The sequence below is a fragment of the Oryctolagus cuniculus genome, chromosome 4 (assembly GCF_964237555.1).
Source record: "Oryctolagus cuniculus chromosome 4, mOryCun1.1, whole genome shotgun sequence".
Lineage (NCBI taxonomy): Eukaryota > Metazoa > Chordata > Mammalia > Lagomorpha > Leporidae > Oryctolagus > Oryctolagus cuniculus.
This window is the reverse complement of record NC_091435.1, coordinates 154,947,765-154,973,715: the sequence shown is the minus strand read 5'-3', so window position 1 is coordinate 154,973,715 and position 25,951 is coordinate 154,947,765. Positions and strand designations below refer to the sequence as shown.

General features: G+C 39.5%; 1 protein-coding gene across 1 annotated transcript in view; it reads right to left on the bottom strand.

Moving 5' to 3' along the window:
* The window catches only part of KCNH8 (potassium voltage-gated channel subfamily H member 8), a 451,930-nt gene that overhangs the window by 199,974 nt on the left and 226,005 nt on the right, over positions 1 to 25,951 (bottom strand). Inside the window, exons 4-5 of the mRNA XM_002716200.5 lie at positions 9,113 to 9,240; positions 129 to 369 (exon numbers count right to left, since the gene is read on the bottom strand). Coding sequence (XP_002716246.1) covers positions 129 to 369; positions 9,113 to 9,240 — 369 coding nt within the window. The remainder of the gene's footprint in view (positions 1 to 128; positions 370 to 9,112; positions 9,241 to 25,951) is intronic.

The window sequence follows — 25,951 nt, the reverse complement described above, 5'->3', positions numbered from 1 at the left end:
TCCAAACTTTGAATCTCTGGCTGAAACATACTTATGGACATAATTCTTAGTTCAAATTCATGTTGGAAAATCTGGAACTCTTACTTCCCCTACACCAACCTCCAGGGAAAAGGACTATTGGTTCTTACCTATAATGAACAGAATCTCCACTGCAATGTCACTGACAGTCGTGCTCCGGGTGGTGGACAGGTCATCATTGCCAATAAAGCAAACGTTGTAAGGTACAGTCACAGCAACATAGAACGTTGCCAACAGAATAAGCCAGTCCCAGCCAGCTTTAAAAGTGCTAAAATGCAGAAGTATGAATTTGGACTTCTTTGCATCAGAAACTTTGTACTCCGGAAATGCTGGTTTATCTACAAATACATTCTGTGGATAAAAACATAGAGGAGAGAAGGGAGAAACCTAGAATTAGAAACAAGAATTACACAACATTGGACACACTTCCATGAGGAGGATCACTTGTGCATACGATGTCAATGTATCTTACAAGTGACTTTTAGAAGTTGAGATATACATAGCCATGAACTTGATAAAAATACTTCTATAAATGACAAACCATGTGTATGACAATGATTCCATAAGACTAGGATAGAACTGAAAAATTCCTACTACCTAATGACATTGTAGCCATCATAGCATAATAGTGCAATGTATCACTGGCATGCTTGTACTGATGAAGTAAACAAATCAATTGCATTGCCAGTCTTATAAAATATAGGACCTACATATGTACATTATACATTCCTAGAGATAGTAGGAGACTCTTACTGATTTGTACATTAACTGTACTATACATTTTGTCATTACATTATAGTCCTACTATTGGTGGGAATGTAAACTAGTACAAGCATTATGGAAGATGGTTTGGAGATTCCTCAGAAATCTGAAAATAGATCTACCAGATGGCCTTGCCATCCCACTTCTGGGAATATACCCAAAGGAAATGGTATCAGCTTATGAACAGTTATCTGTATCACCATGTTTATAGCAGCTCAATAGTTAAGATACAAAATCAACCCAGATGTCCTCAACTGATGACTGGATAAAGAAAATGTGATACACACACATACACACACACACACACACAATGGAATTCTATTGAGCCATAAAAATGAATGAAATGTATTGTGCAAAAAAGGTTGCATATGGAGACCATTATGCTTACTGAAATAAGCCAGTCCCAAAAAAGACAAATATCGTTTGTTTACTCTGATTTGTGGTAACTAATATATAGAGTACAAAAAAAAAAAAAACTTAATGTATATGAGCAAAATTGACATCTCTGATTTGATTAATAACCTTTGTCTATAGTTCTGCATAACAGTAGGCTCTCTACTATTGACTTATAGAACTCTTTATTTAGAAGAGCATTATCCTGTAGTTACAAAGTAAATTGAAAGTAAGCTATTAGCCGGCGCTGCGGCTCAATAGGCTAATCCTCCGCCTGCGGCGCCAGCACACTGGGTTCTAGTCCCGGTCGGGGCACCGAATTCTGTCCCTCTTCCAGGCCAGCTCTCTGCTGTGGCCCTGGAGTGCAGTGGAGGATGGCCCAAGTCCTTGGGCCCTGCACCCCACATGGGGGAACAGGATAAGCACCTGGCTCCTGCCTTCAGATCAGCGCAGTGCGCCAGCCGCAGCACACCAGTCGTAGCGGCCATTGGAGGGTGAACCAAAGGCAAAAAGAAGACGTTTCTCTCTGTCTCTCTCTCTCTCACTGTCCACTCTGCCTGTCAAAAAAAAAGTATGCTATTACAAAAAATTAAAAGAAACAAAGGAAAGAAAAAAAGGAGGAGGAAGGGAGAGAAACAGGAAACTATATATTCTTACATATATATATTTATGATTCTTAGACTTGTATCTATGAAACACATGAAATTTGTTCTCTTTCTATTAATAAGTAAAATGTAAAAAATGGCATATTATGACAGATTAAAAATTGCAATAAAATGGTATGCTTATTGTGGTAGCAACAACTTCATTCAAGAGTATTAAAGAAAGTTATGTAAAAATGGAAGTAAAATATGCTAATTTTGATGCAATCTTTTTAAATCCATGTAGTATTTTCTGCAAATTATGCATTTTCCATGACATTCTTAAAGCCTCTTCACACCTTTCATGTTTCCACATCTCATGATTGCATCAAGAGTCCATGTTCAGTAATTGATCTATACTATCTAGGTTTGTATAAATGCATTCTAAAGGGTGCTATAACAACACATTTCTGAGAGTATATCCCTGGTGTGAAATGAGGCATGATTGTATTAAAACTAAGCATAAATCATTTTTATGACGAAGAATTCACAGTATTTGGTCACATTAAATGAATAATCTAATTTTTTTTCATAAAAACACAAAAAGATCATTACCCTAAGACCATTATATAAAATCTACCTAAATATATCTACACTTTCAAGTATAATTCTACTCACATTGTAAACACAAAAATATATTTACATGGGGGCTGGCACCGTGGCTCACTTGCTTAATCCTCCGCCTGAGGCACAGGCAACACATGTGGGCACCGGTTCTAGTCCCGGATGCTCCTTGTCGCTCCCCCTCTTCATGGAGGAACGACACTGAACCCTGCCTAGGCTTCATATCCGAGTCACGGCACCATTATGTCGCTCCCCGTCTTCGTGGAGGAACGACACAGGACCCTGCGCTGCTCTTTTGTCTGCTCGGCCCTCCCCGGGTTTGCTGCTGGTTCTTCCCGGGTTGGCTACCGTCCCTTCCACCTCTGTGGAAGGGCGGTTCCCCCTGGCCACTTTCCCCACTTCCGCAGGGGAGCGGCACACTGCCGGCTGGCTCTCTCGGGGGCTGCACAGGTGTTCCCTCAGATGTTCCCCTTAGATGTTCCTGGTGCATGTTGTCTCTCTCCTCCTTTATAGTCCTCTTCCACCAATCCCAACTCTGCTACCCACACGCCGAGTACGCTGCTCTCCTCCAATCAGGAGCAGGTCCTACAGTTTATTGGTTGAACTGGAGGCAGCTGTGTAGAAGCTGTTTCTCCCTTCTCAGCGCCATATTGTGGGAGAGCAGATGCATAGAATAAGTCTTAATTCCAGTAACTTAGTCTAGTCCGGGTTGCTCCCCACACTCCTCTTCCAGTCCAGCTCTCTGCTGTGGCCCAGGAAGGCAGTGGAGGATGGCCCAAGTGCTTGGGCGCCTCCACCTGCACCAGAGACCAGGAGGAAGCTCCTGGCTTCTGGCTTTGGATTGGCGCAGCGCCGGCCGTAGCAACCATTTTGGGGGTGAACCAACGGAAGGAAGACCTTTCTCTCTGTCTTTCTCTCTCACTGTCTGTGACTCTACCTGTCATGTGTATGTGTATATATATATATATACACACACATACATATATATATTTACATGCCTATTGCTATGGGGATGTTCTGTATATTGATGGCTTTCAGACAACAATCATTGTCCAAAGAACATATTTGACCTGAGATTATGCTGCTGCCAGCAAAAGTGGCAAATGTTTTCTAGAAAGAATAGAGATTACCAATACAATATTATAAACAGCTCTTTCATGTCTTTGAAAATATAATCACATTGTACACGCATCGGTGAAGTTTCAAGTTAGAACCCCAAACTTCATTACCTTGATTGACATAGATGCATTCTGACCTTGGGAGAACTTGTTAAGATGGTAAATTGAGGAATAGTTACTTAAAGGTTATTGCTTAAACCATGGAAGGAGACAGGCAATGTTCACTGTGGAGCTGATTAAATGGAGAAGAATAGCTGGAGTTTCTGATAACTGCAAACGCATTTCACTTCAAAAGTACTCTACATTGATGAAAAATTCCTCTATTGCTACAAGACAAAGGAGGTCCAACAATAGCATGTGTGGAAATTTGACAAGCCTGTGACCAGATACTTGAAGACCTTGCTTTGACCTCAATTAATGAGAACTACAAGATAGGTAATGGAAACTCAAATTGGAAAGTTAAGTTGAATTAACAGAACAGTTAAAAGTTCTGGAATACATGTTATTTGTGGGTCACAGTGCTATTTACTTGCCTCACTCATTGAGGGGACAGCACATTTATGTGGTATGTTCTGAGAGCCCTCAGATTTCAAGAAAGATTAGAAGAGATCAAGAATACTCAGTTCTGTTCTGTAATATTAATGCACTCCTGTATGGCATCTCCTGTATGGCATCTCTCTTTGATAGGCATTCCCAACACATTTCCCCTTCCTCTTAACATTTTCACTCAGTAACACACAACCACCTCCCAATGCCAGTACTTCATGGTGCAGCAGTGTATTGTTACTCTCAGACTGTCCTTTGATACTCTTTTTCCACTGCATCTTTCTTCTATCCAGTTCCCTGATGTTTGACATACACTCTTTGCCTCGGTACTGGCTTAGACTTTGGCATAAAACTGAGACATGACAAAGTATTCCTGTTGGACTTTTCATCAAAACTCAGGCACCATGGTGCTTGGGAAGGGAGAGTCAGTGTCTACTGGTATCAATATCCTCAAAGCTGATAAGCACATCTAGTCATAATAGCACATGATGGATTCTGATATAACTTTCCCCTAAATATTTACTACTATAAGAAGTTATTAGAAACCATATGGAGTAGCTCATTTTCTATACAAGTGTTTTTTTGCTATTCTACTACAGAAATTGAAATTCTACATTGTTTGATGGAGAAAATAGTTCTAGAAGTAGGAATGAAGATCGGCAAAACTCAAAAAGAAAGGTGTTACCTTTGGGCTATACAACACATTCATCATCCTCACAAATCACTTGGTTTCAATTTTACAGACTATTAAAACATATTATTTTAAAATATTTAAAATGAAGATCCTGGCTCCTGGTTTTAGACTGACCCAACTCTGGCCATATCAGCCATCTGGGGGAGTGACCCAGCAGATGGAAGATCTGTGTGTGTCTGTGTGTGTGTGTGTGTATCTCCCTCTCTGTAATTTTGACTTTTAAATAAATAAATATAAAATAAATCTTTAAAATATCATTAGGCCGGTGCCGTGGCTCACTAGGCTAATCTTCCGCCTTGTGGCGCCAGCACACAGGGTTCTAGTCCCGGTAGGGGCGCCGGATTCTGTCCTGGTTGCCCCTCTTCCAGGCCAGCTCTCTGCTGTGGCCAGGGAGTGCAGTGGAGGATGGCCCAAGTCCTTGGGCCCTGCACCCCATGGGAGACCAGGATAAGCACCTGGCTCCTGCCATCGGATCAGCGTGGTGCGCCGGCCGCAGTGCGCCAGCCACGGCGGCCATTGGAGGGTGAACCACCGGCAAAGGAAGACCTTTCTCTCTCTCTCTCTCTCTCTCTCACTGTCCACTCTGCCTGTCAAAAAATTAAAAAAAAAATAAATAAATATCTTTAAAAGATACAGATAATTCAATATATTTCAGGTTTGACTTAAATTTTGAAATGCTGCTAACTCAAATCTTGTATGTCTTTATCCAAGTCCAGAGCAAAAAAAATATGAAAGTACTTCAAAACGTCCATGGAAAACATAATTGAACGATAAGTTTATTATGCTGCAAAAACACCTTGACATCTATGATCACTTTTTCTTAATTTACATTTTCTACGAATCTTTGAAGCTGTCTTGCAGACATGATTTCAATTTTTTTTGCATCAAATTAAATTCATCTTTTAATTCCATTTTCAGTGAAACTTCTGATGTATTCTTGTAGGTGCTCTTCACTCACCACATTTGTGGAGCTGTATTAAGACCCTTTTGAGTGGAAAATAATTTTTTTTAACTTTTATTTAATGAATATAAATTTCCAAAGTACGATTTATGGATTACAATGGCTTCCCCCCCATACCGTCCCTCCCACCCACAACCCTCCCCTTTCTCACTCCCTCTCCCCTTCCATTCACATCAAGATTCAGGGAAATAATTTCTTATGATGTGAAAACAAATGAAAATGTACACAACTGAAAAAGTGTGCTATTATTAGGAAGTGTGTGTGTGTGGGGGGGAATGACATGCTATTTATAACCCCCAAATGTATGGAGTTTGCCTAAAGAACCCTACCACCAACCAAAGTAGATTTTAAGTATATATTATTTATTAATTTTGAAATATATTTACTTATTATCTATCATGTCTTAGCTGTTTAATCTCTAGTGTTTCATTTATTGAAACCTGATAGTTAACTCCAATGCCTAAATAAAGTTATCTTTTCTGAACCACTTGTGCAATATTGTTTGAAACTATCATCTGAATGAGGACCCAGGAGGTATTAACATTATTTCTTCAGTTGCTACACTGGGTAATGCCCGGGCTGACCACTATCACAGTATTGGTCTATAATATGAGAGCATTTGTAGCTCTTTCTTTCCAAGTCCCCAAGACTCTCATGCGATCTTTACAGCACTTCATCCCATTCTCATCTAATAGATAACAGATCAAGGGATGCAGGAATTGAATACCTTCTCCAAGATGTATGAGGCAAAGTTACAACCAAGACGAGAGGTGTTCCCTCCAGATCCTCAAACCTTCCTCATGGGCTGATACATTCATTTGTCTGTTTCAAGCACATATTCCTATTTCAGAGAACTGTATCAGACAAGTATCAAGGTGGGGGCAAAAACACAGCAACTTTGAATCAGACAATTTAGGACTGGGTACCCTAGCTGCTGCTGCTAATTTTAGTACTGCTGATAATATTTTTCCCATTAATAAAATGAGACCAATAAAAATTATACCAAGTACTGGGTTGCTGTGGAAACCAAACAATGTAATGTAAGTAAAAGGAATCTGTTATAAGGAAAGGGCTTTAAAATATTAAAAATTATTTTTTCTGCACAAATATGACAGAATACTCAAAGATTGATAACTGAGTCAATAAACTATTCTGATTATTTGCTTTTCGTTCCTTCTCTCTTGTTGTCTTTTAGCCATTCTACTCTGTTCTCCTTGAAAAGAAAAAGTGAACAGAGCCAGTACCCATTCTACATTTTACTTCAGAAGCAAGAAATTACCTGTAATATCAGAATCACTGCATTGATTAGAATCCATAATTACAATGTATTGTTTTAATGTTCCACTCCGATATTTATCCACTTTAAACAAACAACAATTAAGCCAATTACTTAAGCAGTGGGAGTTACGATTCTTTTAAAATCATATTTTTTAAAAAAATATTTATTTATATATTTGAAAGGCATAGTTACAAAGAGAAAAGGAGAGACAGAAAGATCTTCCACCCACTGGTTCACCCGCCAAATGGCTGCAATGGCAAGCATTGTATCAGCCAAATGCCAGGAGCCACAAGTTCTTCCAGGTCTCCCATGTAGGTGCAGGGGCCAAGGGACTTGGGCCATCTTCTATGCTTTCCCAGGAGAATTAGCAGGGAAGTGGAGCAGCCAGGACTCAAATGCTGGCACTGCAGGTAGAGGCTTAACCCACTGCACCACAGTGCTGGCCCCTAAAATCAGAATTTTGAGGACTGCTTTGTACTTTGTTAATCTAAGGAGAGAAATAGCATACTCAGCAAATGCATCTGAAAGCTTAATACTTGCTATGTTTATAGGATTCTCAGCTAAACACTAAAAGATGGCGTCAGCTTTCAGCACCACAGACTCCCTAGATAATGTTTGTTTAGGTGTTTTGCTGGTTTGCGTGAAGAAACTCCAGCCCAGATGTGGGCACTTCTGGTTCTTCCTAGAATGTGTTTACCTTCACAAAGGCTGACTTGGTAACTGAAGGAGAAGTAAGTAGGAGTAAGTGGAAAGACCTGCTTGTCGAGAGCTGTGAACCATTTCACCCCTCTCCCCAGACTCTCAGCAAAGCTATGTGACACTAAGGCATAGGTATAGCCCTTGAAAATCTTTATGTTAAGGAAGGATGTTAAAAAGCAGTGTGTGGCTTTCCACAGCGGTGCATAGGAGACCAGCATGGACGTGGCTGAGGGTCCCCGGAGTACAGAGGACTAAAAGCACCTTATTTCAGCTTCCAGAAAGGAACTGCATGGTTTGCAATACATTCATGTCAAATCTCCACACCACAGGCTTATATAACCTTATTTACTAAATCAGAAAGATGGGTACTTTGCATCTGTGATACATGAGCTATTTTTATCAAAATATTTGTGTGTCAGGTTAGGTGGCCCTTGAGCTTACAATGTGAAAAATCAAATGCAAAAGAATCCCCACTGTGTCCTTAAATCCCAGAGCTTCTGGATTTTTAATTAATTCCAAAGTAGCTCTGGCTGTTCAATGCAACTCTTTCTAATGTAATTGGCAAGTTAGACTCCAAGTCTTCAATCTGCCACCCATAGTCACACAATCCCCAGAGATATGTTGATAATTCCACAACAGAAATTAATGTAATTAGTATCATTTGACAGACTATCTTTGAACATCTACAACTAGACAGAAATTATTAGGGGTTTCTCTATGAAAGTGAAGTTTCTGAATGCTAAAAACTCATTAAATGTTGAATCTTGAAAGATGTGTGTCATACAAAACTCTGCAAAGAAACACAGTTTATGACCATAGTTACTCTCTGTGGCTTTTGAACAGATAAGCAACAGTCTTCAGAAAGCAGACTTATGGTCACTCACTAAAAGTGCAACATTTTATAAAACTTGATAATATATGGCTAATGCTTCTAATGTGTGTATTTTTCAGCTGTGATTTGTATAAAATGTAGAGTTCTGTGTGGAATAATTACACTGACTTGTTCATGCCCTTCCCCTCCCCTCAGAATAAAAGCATTAAGAGAAACCTAAGTGCAAAACAGATGGAACTAAAATTAAATTAGAGAAATTTCATCCAACAAACTATGAATGTGAAACATGACTTGCTGCATCATCTTGTTTTATAAAATGTAACCACTGTGTCCCTATTTGCAGGTCCCAGGTACCATTCTTATACTGCACTGCAATAATATTCTAATCTCTATGCTGTGATAATGTTATGATTAAGCACTTTTATTACAGAAAATGCCTCATGACTGCTGACCTTTTCCAGTTTGTTCTTTAGAGGAAAGCACAAACCAAAGTGGAAAAAAATCCAAGAGAACCAATAAATGAGTAATTGGAGCCTTTCTTTAGCAAATCAAACATTGCCACCGGGGAGACTGTAGCATTCGTAGTGTAAACACACACCACCTACATTATTTATTTTCAATTTGTTCTTTTCTCTTCTTTGCAGGTGTCCAGAGATGTGATAAAGGACAGCTCGACTCCGTCTCCGGGCTGAGTCAAAGTGGGTCCCTGCTCTTGATCTTCCTTTGGCTTTGTCTGTTGGAAAATAAGACTCATTAGACATCAATGAATGCATCATTTCATTACAAGAATGTCTAGTTTTGACAGTTCCTTTTCAAAAGTACACAGGCAAATGTGTTTTTCAATATATGAAATTATCTGCTGGCTCCTAAAGGCATTAAATTTAATTTCATATTCTTATTTTTTATAAATTCATTTTATTTTTTATTTATTTAAAAGGTAGAGAAAAACAAGGCAGAGGGAGAGAGAGAGAGAGAGAGAGAGAGAGAGAGAGAGAGAGAATCTTTCATTTGCTGACTCACTCTTCATGTTCTGGCAACATCAGGGATCAGGGGCTGGGCCAGGCCAAAGCTAGGAGTCCAGGGACTCAATCAAGTTCTCCCACATGGATGGCAGAAGCCACTGCCCTTGAGTCACCACTTGCAGTTTCCCAAGGTGTGCATAAGCAGGAAGCCATAATCAAATTAGAGCCAGGACTAGAAACCAGACCTACAACTTGGGACGTCCAGGGCCCATGCAATGTCCTAGCTGCTATACCAAACACCTACCCCTACTTGCATTATTTTTCTTCCAATTAAAGTAAGACATGCATGAGAATAGAGGAAATTTCAAGTATTTCAGAAAATCACAAAGGGATATTATTTCCTTATTTCTACTAGTCCAAATTTGTAGCCTTAATCCTATTCTTGACATTTTTGAAAAACTCCTTTCCAGGAATGTTCAGCTACATATCCAGTATGCACATTTATTTTTTTATTTTTTATTTTTAACTTTTATTTAATAAATATAAATTTCCCAAGTACAATTTTTGGATTACAGTGGCTTTCCCCCCCATAACCTCCCTCCCACCCACAACCCTCCCCTCTCCTGCTCCCTCTCCCATCTCATTCACATCAAGATTCATTTTCAATTATCTTTATATACAGAAGATCAATTTAGTATATACTAAGTAAAGATTTCAACAGTTTGCACCCACTCAGAAACACAAAGTGTAAAGTACTGTTTGAGTACTAGTTATACCATTAATTCACATAGTACAACACATGAAGAACAGAGATCCTACATGGGGAGTACATGCACAGTGACTCCTGTTGTTAATTTAACAATTGACACTCTTGTTTATGGCATCAGTAATCACCCGAGGCTCTTGTCATGAGCTACCAAGGCTATGGAAGCCTTTTGAGTTCGCCAAGTCCGATCTTATTTAGACAAGGTCATAGTCAAAGTGGAAGTTCTCTCCTCTCTTCAGAGAAAGGTACCTCCTTCTTTGATGGCCTCTACTTGCCGCTGGGATCTCACTCACACAGATCTTTCATTTAGGTCATTTTGTTTTGTTTTGTTTTGCCACAGTGTCTTGGCTTTCCATGCCTGTGAATCTCTCATGGGCTTTTTAGCCAGATCCGAATGCCTTAAGGGCTGATTCTGAGGTCTGAGTGCTGTTTAGGACAACTGCCATTCTATGAGTCTGCTGTGTATCCCGCTTCCCATGTTGGATCATTCTCTCCCTTTTTAATTCTATCAGTTAGTATTAACAGACACTAGTCTTGTTTATGTAATCCCTTTGACTCTTAATTCTATCATTATGATCAATTATAAACTGAAATTGATCACTTGGACTAGTGAGATGGCATTGGTACATGCCACCATGATGGGATTGAATTGGAATCCCCTGGCACTTTTCTAACTCTACCATTTGGGGCAAGTCCAATTGAGCATGTGCTGAACTGTACATTTCCTCCCTCTCTTATTTCCACTCTTATATTTAACAGGGATCACTTTTCAGGTAAATTTAAACACTTAAGAATAATCGTGTGTAAATTAAAGAGTTCAACCAATAGTATTAAGTAAAACAAACATTTCTAATTATTTTTCTTTGAGTAAATGAGGTTAATGATAAAAGCTACTTACATATTACATTGCATATAATAATTAGAACTTGTAAATCATTCAAAATGAGCACATTATGGTTTTCTCCCATTCAGTTGAGTGGTCAATAGTATACCATGTTAAGTCAGCCTTGTTGGTTTTATTATTCTCCTATCACGGACATTTAATTTTTATCTAGGATTTCAAAAAAACAGTTTTCGCGGACAATCCCATAATGAAAGTTCTTGAGTGTATAGGACTTTGTGTTTGTATGCCAAGACACTTAGTAAATAAATTAATAGCATTAGGTTAGTTCATTTTAAATTTTGGTGTACACATTCCAAATTTCGTTCCAGCAATTTATATTCCCAGTAAGTGAATTAATGACCCTGCTTTTGAAATTTCACATGAGTGTTATCTAATATTCTGATAGTTTAAAGCTATCATATTACTTTAATTTACATTCTAAAATTTTTGAATGTAGGTGACCATGTCTTTAAATATTGATTATTTATTTGCATTTATCTTTCTGAAGTTAATTCATAATATTTTGCAAATTTTAAAATTAAATCAGTGCTTTTCAATCTATTTGTAATAGCTCTTTGGATACTACTTGGCATTTTCTTGTCATATATGCTGCCAAAAATGTTTCCATTTTTTAACTTGACTCTGGACTTTAACTATGCAGTATTAATTTTTAAGATTTTTTTATGTTGTTAGACTTATCAATCAATCTGTTTGTGGTTTCCAGACATTATGTTGTGCATAGCCAAACTGCCTTCCATGAAAATTGTTTTTAAAAACCATGCATGTTACTTTCAATATCTTCATGTCTTTAAATTTTTTTACATTTTAATGTTTAATGCCATTTAAATATATTTTATCAAAATGAAGTAAGGATATATTATTTATTGACCAAGAGAAGTAGTTGCATTACACTGAGAAATATTTAATCTTAATTTGACCAACATATAACTTCCCCAAAATAAATTTATTTATATTATAATGACTGCAAAATATCAATTATTAAAAACAATTATTTATCTACCTTTCTTCATCAAATCTCTTGGTATTATGAATTCTCTTATTTCTCTAGTTTAAAAATAATTTGATTTGGTTGCTGTGTTGAGGAAGTCATATTACTATTCTTTTGAAAGATTTATTTGCAAGACAGCAACACAGAGAGGAAGAAATGGAAATAGAGGGAGATCTGCTACCCATTGGTTCTCTCCCCCAGATGGCTGCAATAGCCAGTGGGCCAGGCCAAGGACAGGAGCCAGGAACTCCATTCTGTTCTCCTATATGGATGATAGTGGCCTGAGAACTTGAGCCATCTTCTGTTTTCCCGGGGGCATTAGCAGGGGTTCTGGATCAGAAGCAGAGCAGCCAGGATGTGAACTGGGTACTCCAATATGGGATGCCAGTGTCACAAGTGGCAGCTTAATCCACCGTGCCACATCACTTACCCTGCTATGTCACCAGGCTCCACTCTAGACTCTCAGTGTTTACTAATTTAGCTAATCCTCTCACATATCCCATGGGACAAGTATTACCACCCTTAATTTATAGATAAGAAAACTGAAGATCTAATAACATGTCATATGATCATATAGCTAGTGAGGAGTACTTAGATGTGAAGCTCTATTGGTCTAAAGTCCGTTTTCCTTCTATGCGTATTACCAAGTTCCCTTAATGATTTCAACTGGTATTCAGGACTCCTGCCTTGTGTTGAATGTCTCACAGTCACCACCCATGTGAATTTGAGCTCCAAGTCTTGCAAGGACTTAATGGTCCCTCATTCTCACATCATGGGGTGATGTGTAACGAGCAACTAAAAGGATGCTTCAAAATTCCAATCTGATGTTACAGTTTTTTAAATTGTACATCTTTTGCTGTAAGCCCTTAAAATGCTTAAATTAAAACATATTGCATTATTATAGACATGACTCACTAAGAACAATTAATAAGCATAAAGATTAATTTTAAGAGGATAATTTCTTTTGAAACTCATGACTGAACAAAGCACATTTCGCTACATTACTAAAAGTTCAGATCATATTTTCATGTGCTAGATTTTTTGGTCCACATAAAACTTTCTTTTTTAAAGATTTATTTATTTACTTATTTGGAAAGAGTTACAGAGAGGCAGAGGCAGAGAGACAGAGCAGACTTTCATCCGCTGGTTCACTCCCTAAATGGTCTCATTGGCCAGACGTGGGCCATTTCAAAGCCAGGAGCCAGGAATTTCCTCTCTGTCTCCCACGCAGGTGCAGGGCCCCAGGTACTTGGGCCATCTTCTACTGCTTTCCCAGGTGATAGCAGAGAGCTGGATCAGAAGTGGAGCAGCCAGGACTCGAACTGTCGCCCAAAAGGGGTGCCACTGCAGGCAGCGGCTTTACCTGCTACACCACAGCGTCAGCCCTGACATAGAAGTCTTGTAAATTGAATTTGAAATGTAATTAATAATCCAACAGGGAGCATTTTAAATATTTTTAAAATTTGAAAAGAGTTTTAAGACACAGACTATAGGAATGTGGCAGGAAAGGCCAGCAGGTTGCTTGTGCAACACCACTTGGTTTCCAAATGTCAAGTGGAATTACAACGCTAACTACAAAGCAGACCAGATTAGATATTTATGATAGTCAATAAACCAATTCTCTTTCCAGTGAAGAAATTTAATTACTAAGTGAAAATTTCCAAATCAAACAAAAGCGATTTTATCATCTTACAAAAGGCCCCCTCAAAGGAAAATGTCAAAGAAACATTTGCTTTGGTCTTTTCTCTAAATGGAAGGAATTTTTTTTTCCTTGAACATTTGTAGTCACAACTGAACTCTCATGCAAGATTGGGACTGAAAATAATTCATTCTACTTATGTGATCTAAAACCTCCCAAGCAGATGAATGAATTTAAAACAGTCCTGTAGCTCCTGGTTAAAAAAAAAATCACAAATAGAATATCCAGAAACTCATTCTTTTAAAAAAATTTATAACAAAACATTCATTTCAGTAACATTAGTAACTTGTATATTCACACAAACACATCAATATATATACACAATACCTAATCTACACTTATGTGTTTAAATATGTAACTTGAAACAAGTCAAATATCCATAAACAAAAGAATGTATAAATTATGGCACAATCTTAACACTGAATATTGTTATCCATTAAACTGAACTTACCTGAGAATTAATTACAAAATGAAATAGTGCCTGCATATTAATGTAGAATTACGTCAAATATGTAAGATTGAACACAAAAGTGTGAAAAAAAGGGTCACAGATATATGACAACATTTTTACTCATATACACATTCATGCAAAGTTAAATAAAATTATTTAGGAAAATGTAGACTTCCTTTTCAAAAAAAGAGAAATATACAATTCCAGTAAAACTATGCTAAGCCACGTAACTACAACTAGCTGACAAACTGCCTAGGGAATACCATCTCCTACCAGGTTAGTGTTTACAGTTGTGTATTAGTAAATTAGTATTAAGTGGTATTAGTAAAATTTAAAGTTTTTATCAATACAAAAAGAACTGATTTCAGTTATTTCATAGGTGCAATTCTAAAAAGATAATCATATTTCCCTCCATCTCTCTCTCTTTCCTTGAAGCCCCCATCCTTCCTTTCTGTTTCTTTTAATTTTTGCAAAAAACATAATTTCAATCCACGCTACAATCACAGGCTTAATGCACCACTAACCACAACATGCAAAAAACAAAAAGTAGACAGAGCACAGTTCCACAGGAGAATAAATAGGAGCTAAAAACAACGATCAAATCAGAAGATATCTGTTTCATTCGTATACAATTTTTTGTATTCTATATTAACTACCACATGCCAGAGAAAATATATGATATTTGTTGTTTTAGTCTGGCTTATTTCACTAAGTATAATGGTTTACAGCTGCAACCATTTTGTTTCAAAAGACAGAACTTCATTCTTCTTTATGGCTGAGTAGTATTCCGTGGTGTATATAGACCACATTTTCTTTTTTTTTTTTTTTAACTTTTATTTAATGAATATACGTTTCCAAAGTACGAATAATGGATTACTATGGCTTCCCCCCCATACCGTCCCTCCCACCCACAACCCTCCCCTTTCCCACTCCCTCTCCCCTTCCATTCACATCAAGATTCATTTTCGATTATCTTAATATACAGAAGATCAGCTTAGTATACATTAAGTAAGGATTTCAACAGTTTGCTCCCACACAGAAACATAAAGTGAAAAATAATAGATGATTTTTTTTAATGATGATGAAATCAGATCAGACCTATTGTCATGTTTAATCCCAGTGAGAGTCAAGTTGGGAGTTGATAGTTTCTATTCTTTTCTTTTTTTTTTTTTTTTTTTTTTTTTTTTTTTACAGAGGATCAGTTTAGTATGCATTAAGTAAAGATTTCAACAGTTTGCACCCCCATATAAACACAAAGTGAAATATATTATTTGAGTACTCGTTATAGCATTAAATCTCAATGCACAGCACATTAATGACAGAGATCCTACATGAGGAGTAAGTGCACAGTGACTCCTGTTGTTGACTTTACCAATTGACACTCCTGTCTATGGCATCAGTAATCTCCCTATGCTCCAGTCATGAGTTTCCAAGGCTATGGAAGCCCCTTGAGTTCTCCAACTCTTATCTTGTTTAGACAAGGTCATAGTCAAAGTGGAGGTTCTCTCCTCCCTTCAGAGAAAGGTACCTCCTTCTTTGAAGACCTGTTCTTTTCACTGAGATCTCACTCACAGAGATCTTTTGCCAGAGTGTCTTGGCTTTCCATGCCTGAAATACTCTCATGGGCTTTTCAGCCAGATCTGAATGCCTTTAGGGCTGATTCTGAGGCCAGAGTGCTATTTAGGGCATCTGCCATTCTATGAGTCTGCTGAGTATCTCACTTCCCATGTTGGATCACTCTCCCCTTTATTTATTCTATCGGTTAGTGTTAGCAGGTACTAGACTTGTTTATGTGCTCCCTTTGACTCTTAGTCCTTTCATTATGATCAATTGCGAACTGAAATTGATCACTTGGACTAGTGAGATGGCATTGGTACATGCCACCTTGATGGGATTAAATTGGAGTCCCCTGGTATGTTTCTAACTCTACCATTTGGGGCAAGTCAGCTTGAGCATGTCCCAAATTATATATCTCTTCCCTGGTGTATATAGACCACATTTTCTATATCTAATCATCAGCTGATGGACATCTGATTGGATTCCATATATTAGCTATTATGAATTGAGGTACAATAATCATGGTGTTTCAAATAACTCTTTCATATTTTGATTTCATTTAGTTTGGGTAAATTCCCAGGAATTGGATGGCTGGGTCATATAGCATACCTATTTCCAGAGATCTGAGGAATCTCCATACCGTCTTTCATAATAGTTGTACTAGTTTACATTCCCACCAACAGTGTCATAGAGAATATTTTTTCCACACATCCTTGCCAACATTTAATGTTTCGTTTTGTTTTGTTTTTCCATTTTTGGATGACAGCCATCCTGACTGAGGTGCGGTGAAAGCTCATTTGTTTTTAATTTGAATTTCACTGATGGATAGTGATACAGACATATTTTTCATGTGTGTGTTGGTCATTTGTATTTCATCCTTTGAAAATGCCTATTAATTCCCTTTGCCCGTTTCTTAACTGCATTACTCATTTTGTTGTTGTTGAGTTTCTTGAACTCTTTATAGATCCTTGTTATTAATCCTTTATAGACTGCATAGTTTGTAAATAGTAAAACTATTTCTTTTTTTAAATATTTATTTTTTTTAACTTTTATTTAATGAATATAAATTTCCAAAGTACGACTTATGGATTACAATGGCTTCCCCCACATACCGTCCCTCCCACCCACAACCCTCCCCTTTCCCACTCCCTCTCCCCTTCCATTCACCTCAAGATTCATTTTCAATTATCTTAATATACAGAAGATCAGCTTAGTATACATTAAGTAAGGATTTCAACCGTTTGCTCCCACACAGAAACATAAAGTGAAAAATAATAGATGATTTTTTTTAAATGATGATGAAATCAGATCAGACCTATTGTCATGTTTAATCCCAGTGAGAGTCAAGTTGGGAGTTGATAATTTCTTTTTTTTTTTTTTTTTTACAGAGGATCAGTTTAGTATGCATTAAGTAAAGATTTCAACAGTTTGCACCCCCATAGAAACACAAAGTGAAATATATTGTTTGAGTACTCGTTATAGCATTAAATCTCAATGTACATCACATTAAGGACAGAGATCCTACATGAGGAGTAAGTGCACAGTGACTCCTTTTGTTGACTTTACAAATTGACACTCCTGTTTATGGCATCAGTAATCTCCCTATGCACCAGTCATGAGTTTCCAAGGCTATGGAAGCCCTCTGAGTTCTCCGACTCTTATCTTGTTTAGACAAGGTCATAGTCAAAGTGGAGGTTCTCTCCTCCCTTCAGAGAAAGGTACCTCCTTCTTTGAAGACCTGTTCTTTCCACTGGGATCTCACTCACAGAGATCTTTTGCCAGAGTGTCTTGGCTTTCCATGCCTGAAATACTCTCATGGGCTTTTCAGCCAGATCCAAATGCCTTTAGGGCTGATTCTGAGGCCAGAGTGCCATTTAGGACATCTGCCATTCTATGAGTCTGCTGAGTATCTCACTTCCCATGTTGGATCACTCTCCCCTTTATTTATTCTATCGGTTAGTACAGAAATTGAAAGAATTTGTTGCCACTCGTCCAGCCCTGCAAAAGATGCTTAAAGATGTGTTACACACAGAAACACAGAAACACGGTCATCAATATGAAAGAAGGTAAAGGAAGGAAACCAAGGAAGGAAAACTCACAGGAAAAGATCACAGGGAATTCAAAGCATATATTAGAACTTATCTTTGGCAAATGGCAGGGCAAAGTTACCACTTATCATTAGTCACATTGAACGTGAATGGCCTGAACTGTCCAGTTAAAAGACACTGATTGGCTGATTGGGTTAAGGAACAAAACCCATCTATTTGCTGCTTACAAGAAACACATCTTTCCAACAAAGATCCATACAGACTGAAAGTGAAAGGCTGGAAAAAGATATACCATGCCAACAGAAATGAAAAAAGAGCGGGCGTAGCCATCTTAATATCAGACACCATAAACTTTACCACAAAAACCGTTAAGAGAGACAAAGTGGGACACTACATAATGATTAAGGGATCAATTCAACAGGAAGATATAACAATTATCAATGTATATGCACCTAACTACAGGGCACCGGTTTATCTAAAAGATTTGTTAACGGACTTAAAGGGAGACTTAGACCCCAATACAATAGTACTGGGGGACTTCAATACTCCACTCTCAGAAATAGACAGATCAACCAGACAGAAGATCAACAAGGATACAGTAGATTTAAATGACACTATAGCCCAAATGGATCTAACAGATATATACAGAACTTTCAATCCTACAGCTAAAGATTTTACATTCTTCTCAGCAGTACATGGAACCTTCTCTAGGATTGACCACATACTAGGCCATAAAGCAAGTCTCAGCAAATTCAAAAGAATTAGAATCATACCATGCAGCTTCTCAGACCATAAAGGAATGAAGTTGGAAATTAGCGTCTCAGGAATCCCTAGAGCATATGCAAACACATGGAGATTGAACAACATGCTCCTGAATGAACAATGGGTCATAGAAGAAATTAAAAGAGAAATCAAAAACTTTCTGGAAGTAAATGAGGATAACAGCACAACATACCAAAACTTATGGGACGCAGCAAAAGCAGTGTTAAGAGGAAAGTTTATATCAATAGGTGCCTACATCAAGAAATTGGAAAAGCACCAAACAGATGAGCTTTCAATTCACCTAAGGATCTAGATAGCATGAGCTATCAATGCATCTCAAGGATCTAGAAAATCTGCAACAAACCAGACCCAAATCTAGTAGGAGAAGAGAAATAATTAAAATCAGAGAAGAAATCAACAGGATTGAATCAAGAAAAACATTACAAAAAATCAGCCAAACAAGGAGCTGGTTTTTTGAAAAAATAAACAAAATTGACACCCCATTGGCCCAACTAACTAAAAAAAGAAGAGAAAAGACTCAAATATAAAATCAGAGATTTAAAAGGAAATGTAACAACAGACACCACAGAAATAAAAAGAATCATCAGAAATTACTACAAGGACTTGTCTGCCAGCAAACAGGGAAACCTATCAGAAATGGATAGATTCCTGGACACATGCAACCTACCTAAATTGAACCAGGAAGACATCGAAAACCTAAACAGACCCATAACTGAGACAGAAATTGAAACAGTAATAAAGGCCCTCCCAACAAAGAAAAGCCCAGGACCAGATGGATTCACTGCTGAATTCTACCAGACATTTCAAGAAGAACTAACTCCAATTCTTCTCAAACTATTCAGAACAATCGAAGAAGAGGGAATCCTCCCAAATTCTTTCTATGAAGCCAGCATCACCTTAATTCCTAAGCCGGAAAAAGATGCAGCACTGAAAGAGAATTACAGACCAATATCCCTGATGAACATAGATGCAAAAATCCTCAATAAAATTCTGGCCAATAGAATGCAACAACACATCAGAAAGATCATCCACCCAGACCAAGTGGGATTTATGCCTGGTATGCAGGGATGGTTTAATGTGCGCAAGACAATCAATGTGATACACCACATTAACAGAATGCAGAAGAAAAACCATATGATTATCTCAATAGATGCCGAGAAAGCATTTGATAAGATACAACACCCGTTCATGATGAAAACTCTAAGCAAACTGGGTTTGGAAGGAACATTCCTCAATACAATCAAAGCAATCTATGAAAAACCCACAGCCAACATCCTATTGAATGGGGAAAAGTTGGAAGCATTTACACTTTTTTAAATATTTATTTATTCAAAAGGCAGAGTTAGAGAGAGAGAGAGAGAGAGAGAGGAATATCTTTCAACCATTGGTTCACTCCTCAAATATCTGCAATGGCTGGAACTGGGCCAAACTGAAGTCAGGAAGTCAGGACCCAAGGGCTTCATTTACCAATGATAAGCCAAAAGCCCCAGAGTAGGAAAAGAAACCAAGCGAGTGCATGGGCCCAAGCACTTGAGCCATCTTCCATTGCTTTGCCAGTCGCATTTGCAGGGAGCTGGATAGGAAGTGGAGCAGCTGGGCCTAGAACTGGTACCCATAAGGGATGCAGGCACTGCAGGCAGAAGCTTTATCCACTGCGCCACAATGTTGCCCCCAAAATTTCATTTCTTAAACTGAGTTGTGCATATATAATGACTTATAATAAAACTGTTACACTATAGATATGTGATTTTTAATGTAAAATAGTCTGCATCAAAAAGATGATAAGAACAAAGCGATATAAGACCATTCAACAGTGGAACCTGGTCTAATTTTTTGGAGTGGTGGTAATGGGTGCATAACGTGCTACAGATGGATGACTCAGGGTTAGAAATTGAAAAATGAATATTTGTCACTAAGATAAGGTAGGGGATAGCAGAGAGAACACTCCTGACATTGCCAGTAAAAGGCATGAGGGCCTTGAACTGAAAGGAATTCATCATCTCAGAAGAACTGAAATAAGCCTGGAGAATTTAGGATTTACAGAGCGAGAGCAAGAGAGCACTCAGGGGGAAACCAGAAGATAGGCAGGATCCAGAAAGAACAGCTAGGACTGTTGATGTCACACTGAGAATCATGCTTTTCAATCTAAGTGCAATAGAAAAGCATTCATTGGGGAACAGATTTAGCTGCTCCAGGACAAGGCTTCTAAAGCATAGATAGGTAGCTGCTTGAGTAGTAATTCTGGGTGTGTGCATCTGCGTACATGTGTATTTTGAGTATTTTCCTTTCTGAGAGGCCAGCAGAGAGAAGGGTTTGAAATCTTTTTGCAGTGGAGCAGCTCTGCTGCCCTTGCATAAGCAGCTTCCACCTTTGAGTCCAGGGCAGTCCCTCTGTGGGAACGGGCAAGAGGGAAGACGAGGTAGACAGAAAAGTCTTCTAGTGAGGGAGCAGGATGCCGCGCACTTCATTTGCTCACTCGCCCCAGTCACGCTCAGCCACGAAGGAGACTGATAGTGCAGTCTGCAGCTGGGCAGCCAGGAGCCAGTTACAACAGCTACAAGTTGGGGAAGCCTTTGATATCAGGTGGGAGCGTTGTGCCCTCCGTTCCTGTCTTCTTGAGTGAGAGAATTCAGTCAAGAGAGGTGGAGTGGCAAAGCAAGAGATTTCATTTGTTGAAAGAAAACACATTCCCGAGAAGCCAGAGCAGGCTGTCCCAAGCAGAGAGCAGCCCCAGGCAGTCCATGTGTGGCTTTTTATTCTCTTCCCTGGGTTCTTCTCCCTGTGTATAAAAGTTTATTGGCAGAAAAGGGCTCACTCCTTTTGGTTCTTCTATGTGTCTGGAAGCCCTGTTGCAATGCCTTTCCAACTATAGCCTCAGCAAAGCTCTTGAGGGTTGCAACATCAATGGTAATAATATTATAACCTAACAATATGTCCTTAACACTTCACCTCTCCCAGGGACAAAAAGTCCCTCTGGTTTTCTTTTTTTTTTTTTTTTTTTTTTTTTTTTGACAGGCAGAGTGGACAGTGAGAGAGAGAGACAGAGAGAGAAAGGTCTTCCTTTGCCGTTGGTTCACCCTCCAATGGCCGCCGCTGCAGCCGGCGCACCGCGCTGATCTGATGGCAGGAGCCAGGATCCAGGTGCTTTTCCTGGTCTCCCATGGGGTGCAGGGCCCAAGCACCTGGGCCATCCTCCACTGCACTCCCTGGCCATAGCAGAGAGCTGGCCTGGAAGAGGGGCAACCGGGACAGAATCCGGCGCCCAGACCGGGACTAGAACCCGGTGTGCCGGCGCCGCAAGGTGGAGGATTAGCCTATTGAGCCACGGCGCCGGCTTGGTTTTCAGCATCTTATATAGCAGGATGCCTGAAACCCGCAAAAGGTGGTGCTTGGGGCCGGCGCCGCAGCTCACTAGGCTAATCCTCCGCCTAGCGGCGCCGGCACACCGGGTTCTAGTCCCGGTCGGGGCGCTGGATTCTGTCCCGGTTGCCCCTCTTCCATGCCAGCCCTCTGCTGTGGCCAGGGAGTGCAGTGGACGATGGTCCAGGTGCTTGGGCCCTGCACCCCATGGGAGACCAGGAAAAGCACCTGGCTCCTGGCTCCTGGCTCCTGGCTCCTTCCATCGGATCAGCGCGGTGCGCCGGCCGCAGCGCGCCGGCCGCGGCGGCCATTGGAGGGTGAACCAATGGCAAAGGAAGACCTTTCTCTCTGTCTCTCTCTCTCACTGTCCACTCTGCCTGTCAAAAAAATAAACAAACAAAAAAAACAAACAAACAAACAAACAAAAAAAAAAAGAAGGTGGTGCTTGGGATGGTGTTGGGTGGACCTTACCTGGTAAAGATGTGGATCCCAATCATATCATTGCCTACTCCCCTGCTTATGTCTGACAGATAGGTTCTAGATAATAATGAATACTTGCTGCACATGAAAACATTGTAAGATTTTAAACATGGGGAAAAATCAAGCCTTCAAATTAACACAATGACTTGTAATGTGTGAATTCATTGAAAAAAAAAATCAGTGGAGGTCACTGGGAAATCACTGAGAGGAGCCTGTCTTTGTGGATCACTTGTAATGTTGCAGTGGCCAAGATGTAGAACAAAGCTTGTATATAGGAAAGACACTTACAGCCTGACTCTGTCACTTAGCTGACTATGAAATTACCTAGGAAGAGGGTTTAGAAGGAAATCTAGACTCTTTAACATAATAGGCTGAATTGCATGTGGTATTGTAGGTAAAGCGAGCACCTGCAGAACAGCCATCCCATATGGATTGGGAACGGTTCGAGTCTTGGCTGATCCACTTCCAGTCCAGCTCCATTAACTGCCTGGGGAAGCATGGAGAAGGCTCAAGTGCTTGGGCCCCTGCCAAGCCTGTGAGACACAGGGATGAAGCTCTGGATGCTGGCATTAGCCTGGCTCTGCCCTGGCAGCTGCAGCCATTTGGGGAGTGAACAAGCAGATGGAAAACCGTTTTTTCTGTCTTCTCCCCTCTCTCTGTAACTCTTTTTTTAAATTTTATTTATTTATTTTTTGACAGGCAGAGTGGACAGTGAGAGAGAGAGAAAGAGAGAAAGGTCTTCCTTTGCCGTTGGTTCACCCTCCAATGGCCGCCGTGGCCGGCGCGCTGCAGCCAGCGCACCGCGCTGATCCGATGGCAGGAGCCAGGTACTTATTCTGGTCTCCCATGGGGTGCAGGGCCCAAGCACTTGGGCCATCCTCCACTGCACTCCTGGGCCACAGCAGAGAGCTGGCCTGGAAGACTGGCAACCGGGACAGCATCCAGCGCCCCGACTGGGACTAAAACCCGGTGTGCCGGCGCCGCTAGGCGGAGGATTAGCCTAGTGAGCCGCGGCTCCGGCCGTCTCTGTAACTCTTTCAAATAAATTTTTGAACTTTTTAAAAAAAGAAAAGCACAAAAGGAGAAAAGTGATTAATTTAGTGTCAGAAAAATCTAAGAGAAAACAGGTTTCAAGGAAGAGAGAAGTCACAGTGTCTTCAGATCTCATTGTGAGTGAATCTACTTAGAGACATCCTACTGCTTCTTCTAATACAAAGGGAAGAAGTGACAGATTATGCATGGAGATCGATTCTATAAACAAGTTGATGGCAGGAGATGATATAGCTGCTGTCTGGGAGATACTTTTTTTCCACTTCCTCCCCTTTCTCTGTCCCTCCCTTCCTTTCTCTCTTTTTCTCTCTGTGTCTCATTATTTTTTTATCACCTGATATAGGAGGTATGGTCAAATGCTAAGGATGAGGCATAATGAGTAGGAACTGGCAGTGTGACCACAGTAGAAGCTGGGAGGTCATGGCCAGCAGGAAAAAGTGACAGGTTTGTCTGAGAATTTGAACCAGCCCACAGGAGGCCACTAATAATTAATTCATGGCAGCTCCTGTCTGCCCCAGTGAAGATTTTAGCCCAGCAGTTCTTGACAATCTGTCGATAGTGGGCAGGCCCGACAAAAGGATTGTAGATTCTTTGGGTTTGTAGCTTCGCCACATTGGTATAGAAAAAGCACAAGGGTGCAAGAGTTTACTATATGTGCTACGAGATATTAAAATAATCAACCATGAAAGCTAAGGTGGAAGGAACATGAAAACAGTAGTAGCAGACTATCGGGAGCAAGATGAAGACTTCAATGAGCGGGAAGTTACCATCAGGTCAAAAAAGATAAATAAATGAGATGTAACAGCAGGCATTGCTAGTCAGCAAGCAGGGTGACTATATAAGCCATTTTCATTACTGAAGAATCCTAAGGATGACATTTCCAGGAAAAATAGTTTAAAAGCTATTTTTATACTCCAGTGCGTTAGGACTTCACAAAACATCATGGATTAGCTAGAGTCCCTTATCTCCATCATGTCCTAGGCATTACGCCAGAAACTGTGTCTTGGTTTTCATTCAGTTCTCATACTGTTAGGCATGAGTTTTTCCATTTACTGGAAGAAAAGTAAAGGTCATAGAAATTGTGTGCCGACCCAACCACACACAGTTCAGTGAGTGGGACGGCTGATATTTGAACTTTCAGTGTTCTCACTTGAAGTCTCATGTTCTCCATGCTTCACCATAGTAGGTTGTAGCTCACTGAGCAGGGGAAGTGTGTCAGATATTTTCACTAATCTGTATTGCCCTGTTGAGTCTAAGTGGATATGTCTTAGACATGAGTAATTCCTCTGCTCAGCAGGGTCTTCTCTTCCATTTCACTTCCTCCCCATGCCAAAACATACACTGGAAGATGGGTCCTTTCTCTCTCTCTCTCTCTCTCACTTTACATTTCCATATTTTTTCATATATCTCCGTTGCATTGTAAACTACTTTCATAACATGATTTTTGAAATACTAGAGAATCATTTTAAATTAAGTATTAATGCAGATTGCTGGTTCAAGATGTCTAAGAAAAGCCCTTTGCTACCGAAGTCACAGTAAGAATCAGGAAGCTCATAGAAATCCCAATAAACATGACCAAAAGAGATCCTCACCATGACACATTGTAATCAAACTCACCACAGTGAAACATAAATAAAAGATTCTAAAATGTGCAAGAGAGAAATGTCAGATTACTCTCAGAGAATCTTCAATTTGACTCACAGCAGACTTCTTATCAGAAACCCTATAGGCTAGGAGGGAAAGGCAAGATATAGCCCAGGTACTAAGAGAGAAATACTGCCAGCCCAGAATATTATATCCAGCAAAGCTCTCATTTGTGAATGAAGGTGAAATAAAGACCTTTCATAGCAAACAGAAATTGAAAGAATTTGTCACCACTCTTCTAGCCCTGCAAAAGATGCTTAAAGATGTGTTACACACGGAAACAAAGAAACACGGCCATCAATATGAAAGACAGCAAAGCAAGAAAATCTCTCAGTAAAAGAACACAGGAAGTTCAAAGCATATATTAGAGATATCTTTAGAAAAATGGCAGGGCAAAGTTACTACTTATCGATAGCCACATTGAATGTAAATGGCCTCAGCTCTCCAATTAAAAGACACAGATTGGCTGAATGCATTAAAAACAAAACCCATATAGCTGCTGCCTACAAGAAACACATCTTTCCAACAAAGGTGCATGCAGACTGAAAGTGAAAGATTGGAAAAAGATATTCCATGCCAACAGAAACCAAAAAAGAGCTGGTGTAGCCATATTAATATCAAACAAAATAAACTTTAACACTAAAACTGTTAAGAGACAAAGAGGGGCACTATATAATGATTAAGGGATTAATTCAAGAGGAAGATGTAACTATTACAAACGTATAAGCACCTAATTACAGGGCACCAGGTTA